At 42.3% G+C, this 13,374-nt stretch overlaps 1 protein-coding gene across 13 annotated transcripts in view; it reads left to right on the top strand.

The window, feature by feature from the left end:
* The window catches only part of sox1a (SRY-box transcription factor 1a), an 88,178-nt gene that overhangs the window by 65,671 nt on the left and 9,133 nt on the right, over nucleotides 1–13,374 (top strand). For 4 of the 13 annotated variants that reach the window (XM_044365580.1, XM_044365582.1, XM_044365578.1 and 1 more), the window contains 2 exons: nucleotides 6,989–7,255; nucleotides 7,679–13,208. The exons of 4 other annotated variants lie outside the window; for them this stretch is intronic. In XM_044365580.1, coding sequence (XP_044221515.1) covers nucleotides 11,488–12,522 — 1,035 coding nt within the window. In that variant the 5' untranslated portion in view covers nucleotides 6,989–7,255; nucleotides 7,679–11,487 and the 3' untranslated portion in view covers nucleotides 12,523–13,208. Of the gene's footprint in view, nucleotides 1–6,988; nucleotides 7,256–7,678; nucleotides 13,209–13,374 lie in introns of those variants that run through there. 5 more of the 13 variants (XR_006405972.1, XR_006405973.1, XR_006405974.1 and 2 more) reach the window with 2 other exon arrangements.

Raw genomic sequence — 13,374 nt, 5'->3', positions numbered from 1 at the left:
AACATGGGCATTGACTTAACACTCACAGGCCCGCTGGCTTCTCTGAACAGTATCATTATCTGTAGAAGAGGCTGTATCGGTACATTGGAAGACCACTAAGGTTGTTTGCTTTCAGTTTGGGCAGTGTCTAATGATCAGAGTCATCAGGCTAAATTAGGCATTAATAATCAAAGAAGTGTAATCTGGGTAAATTAAGCATTAATAATCAAAGGATGACTGGAAATTATCACGCAGACAGTAAATGAAGCAGCACTAATCAGCAGGAAGAAAGAGGGCACGAGGCCGACAAAGTACTTTGAGACAGAAAATGGAAGGATGTGTATGAGAAAACGCATTTATAATCAGTTCCCGCTGAAGGACTACTCTGCACTAAAATGATTGATGTTGTCATAGAAACTTCCATCAAGCCCACTCGATGGCATCCTTGTGAAGCCAGACACAAGCTTGCGTTTCATAATGTAGCCTACTGTTGCCTACACCACCTACAGTGCAAGAAGGCTTATTAGCAAACTCATTCCCTGTCCATCCCTCGTTCTCTCCTCCCTGCTCTGCCTCCTCCCGTCCCTCCCTCTCTCTCTCTCTCTCTCTCTCTCTTCTCTCTCCCTCTCTTCCTCTCCTCCCTTCCTCTCCTCTCCACATTGTGTGTGTCTATCTGATCCCGTGGCCTTTTGTTGCGCCATGAAAGGCCTGATGCCACACTCATTATTTTCTCCTTTATCTCTCTCCCCACTGCTCTGATTAGAACAGTCGCCCCTGACAGACGCCCTCAGCCAGCTCCTATCCATTACACTGTGTGTGTGTGTGTGTGTGTGTGTGTGTGTGAGAGAGAGAGAGAGAGAGAGAGGAGAGAGGGAGGCATGAGAAGCTACCTACCTATATAAATCATAAGTGTTTTCAGCACAGTAAATGTCTGTGTTATTAAGGAATATGAATGAAAACACATATTGCATTAAGGGTAAAATACAAGATGAAAAATTAGGTGCATTTTGCTCCCTGTGTCTGTTATTTCAGTGATGATTTTAGGGGCCTCTCTGCAGGAGTAAGCCCCTTCAAATGAGGAAATTCACACAGCGTCAACCTTACAGCATCTGGGTGATACTGTAATATAAGGTGTCATATATACAAAGTGTGCAGAAAACCAGCAGCAAGCATTTAATACACTCTTAATCTCTAATAAGCTGTTTACAGTTAAAGATGAGTTTATGCATAAATCAGTCACTCTGAATTATGGGAAAACACTTTTAAATATTTACAGATACATGTAAAATAGAACAAAAAGCCTTTTACACATATATTATTTCCTCATAGGTGCTCTCCCTCTCCGAGTAGTCTGAATATGTCATTTGCTTTTAAATTGCATTATCATACAAAATGAAGCAGAAATTTGATGAAACTCAGATGGATTCACCTGAGTTAATGGAATATGGGTTTAAGAGGGAACTAATTATCCCAGTTTAGCAGGGAGTGAATGTATTTCTTTGGAAGGCCTGATTTTGAATGTAAACATTAATGGCCTCCTTGATTAGCATAAGAATAGTGTGTTATTGTCCTGCTCACTCTGCGTCCTATTGGATATGCATCTCTGCTGCTCCAGACACACACATACACACACACACACACACACACACACACACACTCACAGACAGAGTAGAAGCTTTAATACACTTATTACCTGCCTTATCTACTAACGACGCCATTTCTGTTTTTATTGTTTTGCTAATCCATAAAATTCATTTCTCCAATCAAATTACAGTTTTAAAGCCCAATGGCATTACTGGAAGATGCCTCTTTTTTTTTTTTTTTTTTTTTTTGCAGAGGCCAAGACAAAAACAAACAAAATCAAGCTCCAACAGTTGAGGTAAAGGGTAATATTTAATATAAGCACAAGCTGAAGAGGCTGAGTCATAGTGATGTTGTTCTTCTTTGGTGGCTCTCTTTGGAAAGTGTTTGTGAAACGTACCATAGCAGTAGGCCATTGCTGTGTGAAGGAAAATAAGGACGTAAAGGAAATGAGGAAACATAGGACCCGGGTGAAGAGTTAAATTAAGAAAAAGAGGCGATGAGGAGAGTTAAAGGGCAGGTGAAGAAGAGAGGCTTTGACTTGGGGCCTCCCGGGGACGATGACCTTATTTCAAATTCTGGGTGAGGGACTATAGTTTGGCAACTGAGGAGCCCCCCCTAAGTCTCAGATACACACACACACTCACACACTTTCAAGGCTGAGTTGAGGAATAGAGAGCCCCCCTGAAGTCCTGCAGCTCCCTCAAAGGCCAAGCTGCTGCCGCTGTCGTTAGCAAAGCTACACAATAGGTTACACATACAATATTCCCCCAAGGTTGAACTTCATATCCTTGGTGGAATAGCTGCAAACTAGGAGCTAAATCCTTCTTTGACTATTATGGGAGAATGAATGCATATGTTGTTGCATTTTGTGTTCATTTCAGTGAGTGTAAACATGAGACCTTTGCTTTAATGTGCTTAAATGGAAAATATAAACTCAATTTCTGTGAATAACTACTCTGACCTTCCCAGCAACCCCTGTTTACATGATGTATTTAAAGTCCCTCTCCACTGCAAAATGTGTTTTGCTTTTTGTTACTTCACTTCTTCTTCACTCATGTATGTGCAGAGTTTGACACTAGAGGGCTGTTTCTACATTCATCTGCTGAAAATCATTTCTCTGAGCGCACCTCAAATCTGAGTTTAACACGTATACCTACGAGGTGATTTTGTGACATCACAACAAGCTTGGAAGCCAGTTGTGGTCCAACATGCAACTTACACAAGAGCAATGTTGAAACTTAGCGCCACCAGTGCACAAACACTGACAATGGACTTTTAGTGAAGTCGGAGACATCTTGTGTCCAGCAGTTAAACTTTTGAAATAAGAATATTTGCATATTCATAGATTAGATTCTGGATTTTTTAATGAGGGAAAATGAATGGGTGTAATTTTAAGAATTTCTAACTAGGTAAATGAGAGTTTTTGTGGAAAAACCATGTCCGACAAATATTAGTCAAAGCAGAATATTTCTATGTCTTAGATTATGTCTGAAGGGAGTCTTGAACAGTTGGGTTAATGTCTGTAAGGATGTGTGGTAACCTGCAGGTTACAAAAATCAATGAATTACAAGCAAATTAAGAGACAGATAATGGGGGACTTCTGGGATGTTTTCTAATGTTGAAGTATTTTCATGTATTAATTTACTGTCTTTCATCTGGATAATCCACTCAGTATCACATACACTCAATATAACACATATTAAAAACAATAAAACAACTGACACATATCAAACAGAAGTAACTGTCTGCACAGTCTTTCAGTTAAGTTTTCAGTTTACTGTACATGTGAAAGCCCCTAGTAGACCAGTTTGTTCCCTGGTGCACCAGTCTTGCTGATTCCACCTGTCTAATGGCACCATCAGGCTGCCTGCTTTGTTGTTGCCACCCAGGATTGGTTTTGCAACTCTTTCTCTGTTGGGGCACTCAAGCTCACTCACATTACAACAGCAAAAGAATGTGGACTAGCCTGTATACTGTAACACTCATTTCTAAATTTGACAAGTAATCCCGTTTTTATTAATTAAGTTATGCTTACTGTGTATGATATTAGAAGAGTAAACTGGGTAAATTGTTCCGATGACAGTTGTAAACAAAGTAGTCCCCTACTCTGCCAAAGAGTGACTAATTAGTACCTCATTATCTTTTTTAAGTGAAAATTGTAATTGCTGAGACATGCTTAAAGTGATCAGCAAAAAGCGGACATTTGAACATCTACAATTCCATGACTACTACTGTTTGCTAATGAAGATCATTTTATAAGATTGAAAGCTCCTACTGACTGGACCTTGTGGTGAGGTAGTTTTCACATGCAAAATATCAGGGGTTAATTAAAGGCAACTGTGAGCAACATAACTACAGATTGGTAGTTACAATATATCAATGTACACCATCATTACCCTCGATGGCGTTACATTTAATGACTGCCAAAAAAGTTTGACAACAGAACACAAACACATCACTTCACTGTCTTATGATGTATCACTCCATCAGCCCAAACAGTTGATAACACTACAGGCAATGTGCATTGAGTTTTGTTGTTCCCCATCTACACACAAACATTTCAAACAATAAAATATATATAATTACCATTAATTAAATTATGTCAATCATTCCAATAAACATTAAGAGAAAAGTAATTCACAAAAGAAGGCTTACAAATTACAATTAGCTGTCCAGACTTTGGTTCTTTCTCTAAGACCGAAACACTGAGACTTGTAGCTCTCTTTTGAAAACCTCTCACTTTTCATTTCTCCCAACATTGGTTTCCTGTCATCTACCTTCCTTATCGCTGTCACTCTGTTTTGCTGTAGCTGCTGCAATTTAGTGCCGAAAGGTGTAAAAACATGCATCACTAGCTGAATGGGCTGCAGAGTGCATCAGTGCTAACAAGGTCTAAGTGCCAAAGTGGTTAACTAGGAGTCTGTCTCACTGCCTTCCTCTCCCTTAGAGTCATTCTGGCTCTCTTTTTGACTTCTGCCTCCCCTCGACCAGCCGGCCGCTCATCTTCTTAATTCTTTCCCATTTTTGTCTTGCCAATCTTTTTATGTAGCCAATGTCTAACATGACAGATTTTGCCATCATCAAAGAAGCATTTTCCATTAATGGGCTCTGACCTTGTCTGACTACTGTACTTAAAAACCTTCTCTGCTGCTAGGCGCACTTTCCCCTAATCATTCCCTTGAGCACCCCCCACCTCCCCTTTCCATTTCACCTCGTCTCCTCACCATAATCTCCAGATTTCTTTTTTTTTTTCCTTCTCCATAAATTCTCTGCTTCTTTCACCTTACAAGAACCCCCCTCTGTTGTTTGTGGGGGCTTGCCTGATAGCCATTAGTGTTACACCCTATTACATCAGTAATGACTGACTGTGAGCTCTAATTAGAGATGTGTTAGGGAGAGCTGACTTACCCCAACCACCACCCTCCCTCCTCCTCCTTCCTGCTTTTCCGCAGAGCTGTTACTGTGACTCCATTGCCGTGGCGACACCATTAGCACAGCATCTCTAAGAGTTGCAACTCCTGACTGTTAAAACCATTACGTTCATTACAGACCAATCAGAGGGGAAGGTGTTATGGCTAATTGATAAGCTGAACGATGCATAAAATCTTGTCTCTAATTGTCCTGCGGGAAAAGGATAAAGCATCCCGGGAGAAAGAGACAGTGAGAGAATGGAAAAGAGAGGGAGTGGGGAAGCGACTGGCGTGCTAATTTCAAAATCTGATATTTTTCCACTCGAATAATTTAGGCATGTTTGTCTTCATCCAAACATGCTGTAGATTTTTTCCCCCCTTCTTGAATAATGGGATGTTTCTTCTGGGTTTGTCATCTGTGATAAGATGATTATCTGAAAGGTCTGTGGCACATTGTGAAGAGAGTCTCGCCTTCTCTGCTGGAGTAGGTAATCCTGGGTAATAGCATTATGGACACAGTGTTTTCCTAAAGCCCATGATTATCCACTGCTGTTTGCCTTGGGATTGACATTGGCCTCCCTGGTCTCTCCCTCTCTTATTTTCTTACTCTCTTTCTCACTTGTTTATGTCATCCTGTCTCTGACTCACCACTCCATCAAGCCCTTATATGCTCTTCTCTTGCGATTTCTACCAAGAGAAGAAGATGAAAATAGAGCACATGGATCCAACAAAAGAACAATTTGCTTGTAGACAAGAGTGCCCCAGATTTGAATGGCATGTTATGCTCTCTCTGTCAAAAATTTGCACTTTCTGTTTGGCAGTTTGGGGTTACCATCCTTCTCTGTAACTCTATAAAGAGTCAATGCATTATGCTATTTACTAAAATATATTAGTAAGTCTCACATATAAACCAGTTCACCATTTTGAACTTTGGATCTTCAGATATATAAAAGACTCTTTGTCCATCTTGTATATAAGATTAAATCATACTCCACAGTATTTTAATTTGTTTTGACATCTTACACTGTTTTATCCATTCATTTAGACTTTTTACTACTTTAGTGTGTTTTATATTCTAATATGTCCTGTTACCACGTATATATGTTTTAAAGTAGTATGTTGTTGTGTGCAGCTTTTATATTCTGGTCAACAATAGACAATGTTCTACTTTTGTGGACAAAAAAGTTATATTCTATTATTTTCTGTTCTTTTCTTTTTTTTCTATTCTACAAGTAGAAAAAAACATAAAAAACATACATGCCTTCTCATACAGTGGTGTACCTCATAGTTTTTTGATGCCGCACACAAAAATCTTTTTATGACTTGTGTATGATTTGTTGCCACACGCCGTTTTCAAGGTCTTTATGTTTCTGTCATGTTATGGAGATTTGTACGTTTTGAGAGAAACCATATGAACTAAGCTCAAACCTCCGCTTTTTGCCGATCGGCTCGTTCTTCCCACAACGCTTTTAGGCCAACACCTGACCTGATCTCTCTCCCGCTGTCTCCCACCCCACTCCCCTTTAATAGTTTCAACATTGCCTTTTACTTAGCTTTGCCATTTTGTGTCAGCCTCCTGCTTGTGTGGTTTATATGTGGTACTTACTTAATGCAGTGCATCTCACAAAGTGACAAAGTAATCTGCGGTGAGTTTGTAAAAATGACAGGAGCTAGAAACTGTTTTAATTTGCAGCAAGACTTTCTTTTCTTCTGGTAAATGAAAAGGTTGGTTAACCACTCTTGGCTCATTGAGTCAAAATAGAAATATCATGAAATGATCATGCATGTATGCAAGGGGAAAATTATTGTGACACCCCCTCAAGGCACACTAATGGAATGTATCCTCACTGTAAAATGCAAAATTTGGGGGCGACAAACCAATCACTTGCCCACTGTTGTCTTGGTCAAGTCATTATACAACTGTGCAAACACTTAGAATGATCCCTTTTGTAATAAATAGTCTTCCCCTTGCTACCTCATTTAAAAATATACAATCTCTTGTTCCTAAACAATAGAGGCCGGGCAATTTCTTTCATGGGACCCACAAATTTTTCACCTTGGCTCCAGCATGCAGAACCAGTATGCAGATGGGTGTGTGAAGCAGCTGCCAGCTACAACAGCGACAAGTCAGAGAGTCTGTCAGCTCTGGCAGACCAGAAGCCAGCCCGGAGGCTGCAACAGGCGAGGAGCTCGTCAGCAGCGAGTCTGATTCATGAACAGCGAGGGAGCTGCCTGACCAGCCTTAGCTCCTGTGTTTGCAAAACAGAACGGGACATGTGAAGGTTAGATTGAGAAGAAATTTCATATGTGAGGTCATCAACACTGAATTTCCAGTGGAGAGGAGTAGGCTATGTGTGTGTGTGTGAGAAACAGATGCTGACAATGTGTCTCAAAGTACAAATAAGAAACCTTTAATGGGCCCAGCTGTGTTTTATACTGTTGTTGTGTGTGTGTGTGTGTGTGTGTGTGTGTGTGTGTGTGTGTGTGTGTGTGTGTGAGTGAGCTGTCAGAACCACATGCTTGCAAGCTGTGCAGGTTCATATAAACTAAGTCTGATTGGATATTGCATTATGTGGACTTCACATGAAGCTATGTGATGATTCGAGGATCATTTTGTAGCAAACAGTCCTGAGTAAATACAGCCTCCAAAGTCAATACCTCCCCCACCTCTCCCCCTCGTCTCTTTGCATCCTTTTCTGCTCCAGGATCAGTAATGGGAGTCGGTATCCAGGAGGAGGCAAAGGGGGTGCGGGGCTCCTCGCCAAGTCCTCGCCCCTCCTCCCCGAAATGCGGCACAGCTGCCTTTCAGAACCCCGCCGCTCCAGCCCATTCATCCTGGAGAGCCAAAAAAAAGTGGCTATTTATTAGAATACTTGTTTTGTATTGTTCTGTGCCACACAAAAGACGCTTCATTATGTTAGAAGCAAGCCCCCTTTTCGCAGAGAGAAACAATAACTTGGAATTGTCTTTTTTAGAGTGTAAAAAAAAAAAAGTCATTTCTTCTCGTCTCTGCCCCTCAGTGTGTGTTTAGTGTTGGGTTTGGGCACCGGGCATGGATGGCCTTGGCACTCTGGCGGCCAGATTGTAGTGGGAGTAGCGGTCTTACATGAAGCTTTGAAGGGTTTAGGACGGCTTTAGGATATGGAGGGAGAAATCTGCCCACTTGGTCTGGAGTGGAGGGAACGAGAGAAACATGCGTAAGTTTGCATATGACAAGAAAGGTCCTTTTTATATAAATATTTTACCCGTAGGAGCAGTTCATCTATTTGTTGTGCGTAAAATCGATTTTAATTGCTGCTTAAAAATAAATAAGCGAACTTGCATGCTTTCTGAGATCAGTGATCGCGCATTCTGAAATAAGTCAGTCTATATTGGCAGCCTTTATTTCAGAGCGTCTGCTGTGTTCAATTCAGTACAGAGAATATTTGTTTCTAGCTGCAGGCTGCTGTCTTATTTTGGGACAAGTGAGCTGCGCCGAGCGCACGGTGCCATCGCCTCTGACGCTACCAGTTGCTCTCCATCCGACACAGTTTGATTTTCCGAAGTGACAATATCGGCTCCCCGATCTATTCCGGAGAGAGGTGTTATCATCTGTGCCACCTCCTATTTTGGCTGAATTACCGGGAAAAATCAGTTGCATGCTTTTAAACGATGACCTGTTAATTAAACGGTGAATTGTTTTACGCGTGGGCTGTCAATATTTAGGTTACACGTTTCTCTCAATGTTTTCGACTTTTCAGCTGGCGGGCGGGGGGGTAAATGTGCGTGTGCGCGTGTGTATGTGAATGTAGCTATCTGGGTTTTTAGGGTGCGTAAATTGAAGCTCGAAAACAGGTGCTTTCTCTCCGTAACGTTTAAATCATTAACCCATGAGAACCCCGGTTTATGTCCAGGTGATCAGCAGGTGATCACAACTTCTTTTTTCCTCCCCAAAGGCAAAACCACCCAGTTCCACGCGCGCTTGTGCACACGCGCAACCACACGTGGAAATTGTGCTCCTGACTTGGTTAACCGCTTTAGGGGCAAAGATTAAAGGGGCTAAAGGTTTTTTTTTTCTTTTTCTGGGTTGCTTTGCATTTATAGATGCGTTTGCTGAGCGCAGAAGTAAAACTCATTTTCTGTAGCTACCTGTTTATTCACAGTCCTCTTACTTTTTTCTTTTTAAATTAATAAATGGGTGGTGGGGAGTGTGCTGGGGCGCGGTATAACTGCTTTGACCCTTGTCCCCAGTCGTGCACCATCATCGCATTGCACACATCCTGTTGCAGAGGCCGCACAAAGGAGCGAGGAGGTTTGAAAAGAGGTTTGTTAAAAAGAGGAGTGACTGATGGGGGATGACAGAGAGAGTAAACATGGGGCCACCAGGGTCCCAGTGTCACTGTAAAGGCTAATCCCTTCTGTACAATGCTGAACAAGCACTCAACAATGAGAAGAACAAATAATAATAATAATAATAATAGTAATAAATGAATATGATTATTCCTAATCGATCCTTACATCTACACGGTGACAGTTTATTTTTTATGTTAATTAATTTACTCGCTTTGACAATTAAACAACGCCAATGTGACGTCTGTTTAAATTAATTTAGACCTGTATTGAGGTAAAGATGAGTGTTTTGAGTTTGAAGATGAATTTAGTGGATTTTTTTAAATTATGCTCAAATCTGTGTCTGGAAAAAAATGCCAGTTTATAATTGCACGTATAATTAGTTAAAGATTTGGTCAATATGTTTAACTTTTAATTAAAAAAAACATTTTAAATTAATTTGACAAACATGTATAAGTTTCGTATGAGGCTGTAAGCTTTTAGTGTTATTTCAATATTTAAGAGAAGAAACCAGTGTACCGTCAACAGTGGTTTTCTGTGGTTTTTGTTTGTTTTCTTGTGTGACAGCTTCACTTGCTCTCCGGGTTGTCATCATCATCATAATGTGATCTTCCTTAAGCCACACGGCCTGGCTCACTGGAATCGTTTACTGACCATTGTGATATCCCGTTAACCCTATTACCAAAGAAGCATGGATCCGTCCGAGTGATCCCGCTCCCTCAGGCCCTAAACAGAGCTATATCAAGCTAAGCTCTAATTAAAATAAAGAAACAGCAAAGAGCGATAGAATGATTAAATCGTTAGTCTCGCCGCGGGAAGTGGTATTTCGTTTTCCCTTTCAATCAGAGGTTGATTGGGCTTTTCAGAGGAGGTCAGCTGTGAAATCTGGATTATATATGCGCGGACCCGGTTTTTCCCACTTCTGATTTGCAAAACGAGCAACTTGACTGGATGTTAAACAGGGGACATAAGATGCTGTCGGACACATTTTTTTTTAAAAGTCATGTAAAAGCAGTTTACCTGTGACCTTTTTTTCATCTTTAGCTCCGCACACAGAGGCACGACCAGGACGCATGCACCATCACCAGCAGACGGCGGTAACGGCGCTTTGCCCCGGCAATTTCATGTCATTACATGTTATCCATCCTTCTCCTCTTAGACCAGCAGTTCACCAAATCTATTTCACTCTATCTTCTACACTGAGTGTGTGTGAGGGTTTTTTTTTCCTTTTGCTCTGACACCCACCATTATTACATACCTTAATTACACACCTGGAGAGAGAGAGAGTGAAAGAGAAACAGACACAGAGAGCAAAATGGATTTTGAGGCACTGGTGGGGTATCAAGTGGTCTGATCTTGAACTGGTTTGGGTAGACTTTAGTGTAATTCCAGTGCATAAAATACAGGCTACAAGGAGACACGGTGGATTTAAAAATAACCCGATAAAGACAGAGCGGAATGTTATGATTTGCAGGCAAAAATAAAGACAAAGTGGAGGGTAAAAAATAATTTCACCCAAACTTTCTGCCTCTTCATAAACTGCATGGATGGTGTTGGATATTTTAAAGTGTTTTTTTTTAATGTAACGCAGGCTGTTTTCAAAATTATGTGTAGACGTTTGACTCATCGTAATCACAGACTTCACCCACCTTTTGGCCGCAACATCAATACTAGCAAATCTTAGTTATTTTTGTTTAGTTGAAGTCTCTGATAGCGTGTTTGGAGATTTCAAATGCCTTGTGCTATTTGTGGGATTGACCCTCCTTTCTGCCTCCTCCTCCTCCGGTGTGTTCTTCCTCTATGGTCCTCTAGTCACCTGACCAAACGCCATGCAAATCATTCTGTTGCTAGAGCCTCATTGGCCGCTTGTGGCTCATTTAACCGCTGTCAGTGCGCATCATATGGCCGCCGCTTTAACCAACTTCTCAACTCCGACAGGGAAAGTGGCTCAAATGCGCATTCTATCACAGTGGATGTGAACCAGCCTAGGCGACAGGGTGAAATACTGGTTGGAGAATATTTTATATCCATTTTGGGAATAATTTTGATCTCGTATTTGATTTATTTGGGGTTAGAAAATTAATTTTGTAACCCAGTCATCCTGTGCGCACCCGATCTTGTGCGCGCCTGACCTATCTTGAAATAGACTTTTTCTCTGTTGGTGGCGAAGTTTAAAACCAGGTGAATGTATAGCATGATGATGGAAACTGACCTTCATTCCCCCGGCCCCCAAACGAATACGAGCACGGGGCAAACGGGGCCGAATAGCGGGTCCAAAGCGAATCAGGAGCGGGTGAAGAGACCGATGAACGCGTTCATGGTGTGGTCCCGTGGGCAGCGGAGAAAGATGGCACAAGAGAACCCCAAAATGCACAACTCTGAGATCAGCAAGCGGCTGGGCGCCGAGTGGAAGGTGATGTCCGAGGCTGAGAAGCGCCCTTTCATCGACGAGGCGAAACGGTTGCGAGCCATGCACATGAAGGAGCATCCGGATTACAAGTACCGGCCAAGACGGAAGACCAAGACGCTGCTGAAAAAGGACAAATATTCCCTTGCTGGTGGACTGCTTTCTGGGCCCAGTGGGGGCGGTGGAGTTGGTTTAGGGGTCGGCATGAGTTCATCCGGGGTCGGGCAGAGGTTAGAGAGCCCCGGGGGTCACGGAGGCTCCGCCAGCTCCGGCTATGCGCACATGAACGGCTGGGCAAACGGTGCGTACTCGGGGCAGGTGGCTGCAGCCGCGGCGGCCGCTGCGATGATGCAGGAGGCTCAGCTAGCCTACAGCCAGCACCCGGGGAGCGGGGCGCACCACCACCACCACTCACACCACCATCACTCACACAACCCCCAGCCCATGCACCGCTACGATATGACAGCCCTGCAGTACAGCCCCATCTCGAACTCTCAGAGCTACATGAACGCTTCTCCATCCGGCTACGGCGGGATCACCTACACACAGCACCAGGGCTCCGGCGTCTCCTCCTCAGCTGCCATGGGGACGTTAGGGTCGCTGGTGAAGTCGGAGCCGAGTGTAAGCCCTCCCGTCAGCAGCACACACTCACGGGGTCCTTGCCCCGGAGACTTGAGAGAGATGATAAGCATGTATTTACCGACCGGAGAGCCGGGGGACCCGTCAATGCAAAGTAGACTCCATGCCTTGCCGCAACATTACCAGAGCGCCACGGCTGGAGTGAACGGGACGGTCCCTCTAACACACATTTAGAACTCACAGAATAATTGAAAACTGCAAACGAACACATAACCAAATATTTACCTCTTTTCTAAATAACCCCGGTCCCGAGAACTACCTGCATTTTGTACAGAATGTTTATGATATTGTAAATGAAGGGTAAATAGCATATTCATCTCGGCTTTTTGGAATAGCCACCAGTGGAATTATATAACGAATATGATGCTGAGATATTGGTTATTGTGCTACCATCTTTTTGTCCATTACTTCACAGTCTTAGTTGAGGGTTACGCCAGGTTCACATGGGGGTATTTGGTTCAACTGTCTCATGATTTGGGGGTTCTTGTAAGTTGTTGAAATGAGATAACGTGTCATAATCATAAGAAAGTGCTTTAAAAGATATGGGAAAACCGCATTCTTTAAACGTTTGTGTTCATTTGCAGAAGCCTGTGTCTTAATTCTTGGAAATCATCTCTTTTTATTGTAACACTCTAATTATTGTAAATTGTGAATAATTTTAATATTTCAAAGGATGACGGGCAACTGCTGTTGTAATTTAAGTGCTTTTCTGCAAGTGAAAAGCCCTGATATTGCAATGAAGAAGAATTGAATAAATTTCACAAGATGTTGCTTTGATTCTTAAGAGAACGGTCTTAGATTGATTATTTTCACAGTGTTCTTACAAGAGTGTTTCCACGCTTTAGGAAACAAAAAACATGATCGAGCCTCCTCTCGAGGAAAAATAGCCACCTCTTTAAATTTTTTGACACCGCTGCTGCCCACAGATCCCACGAGCTTTTAAATTGCCTAATTGTCTGTGCGTAATTGTGCGTAAAAAGTACAGTCTGTAGGCCTGTAAGGAGGATGATGTTTCATTAGCTAAAC

Source organism: Thunnus albacares, chromosome 11 (genome assembly GCF_914725855.1).
Source record: "Thunnus albacares chromosome 11, fThuAlb1.1, whole genome shotgun sequence".
Taxonomy (NCBI): Eukaryota; Metazoa; Chordata; class Actinopteri; order Scombriformes; family Scombridae; genus Thunnus; species Thunnus albacares.
This window is presented reverse-complemented; position numbering and strand designations above follow the sequence as displayed.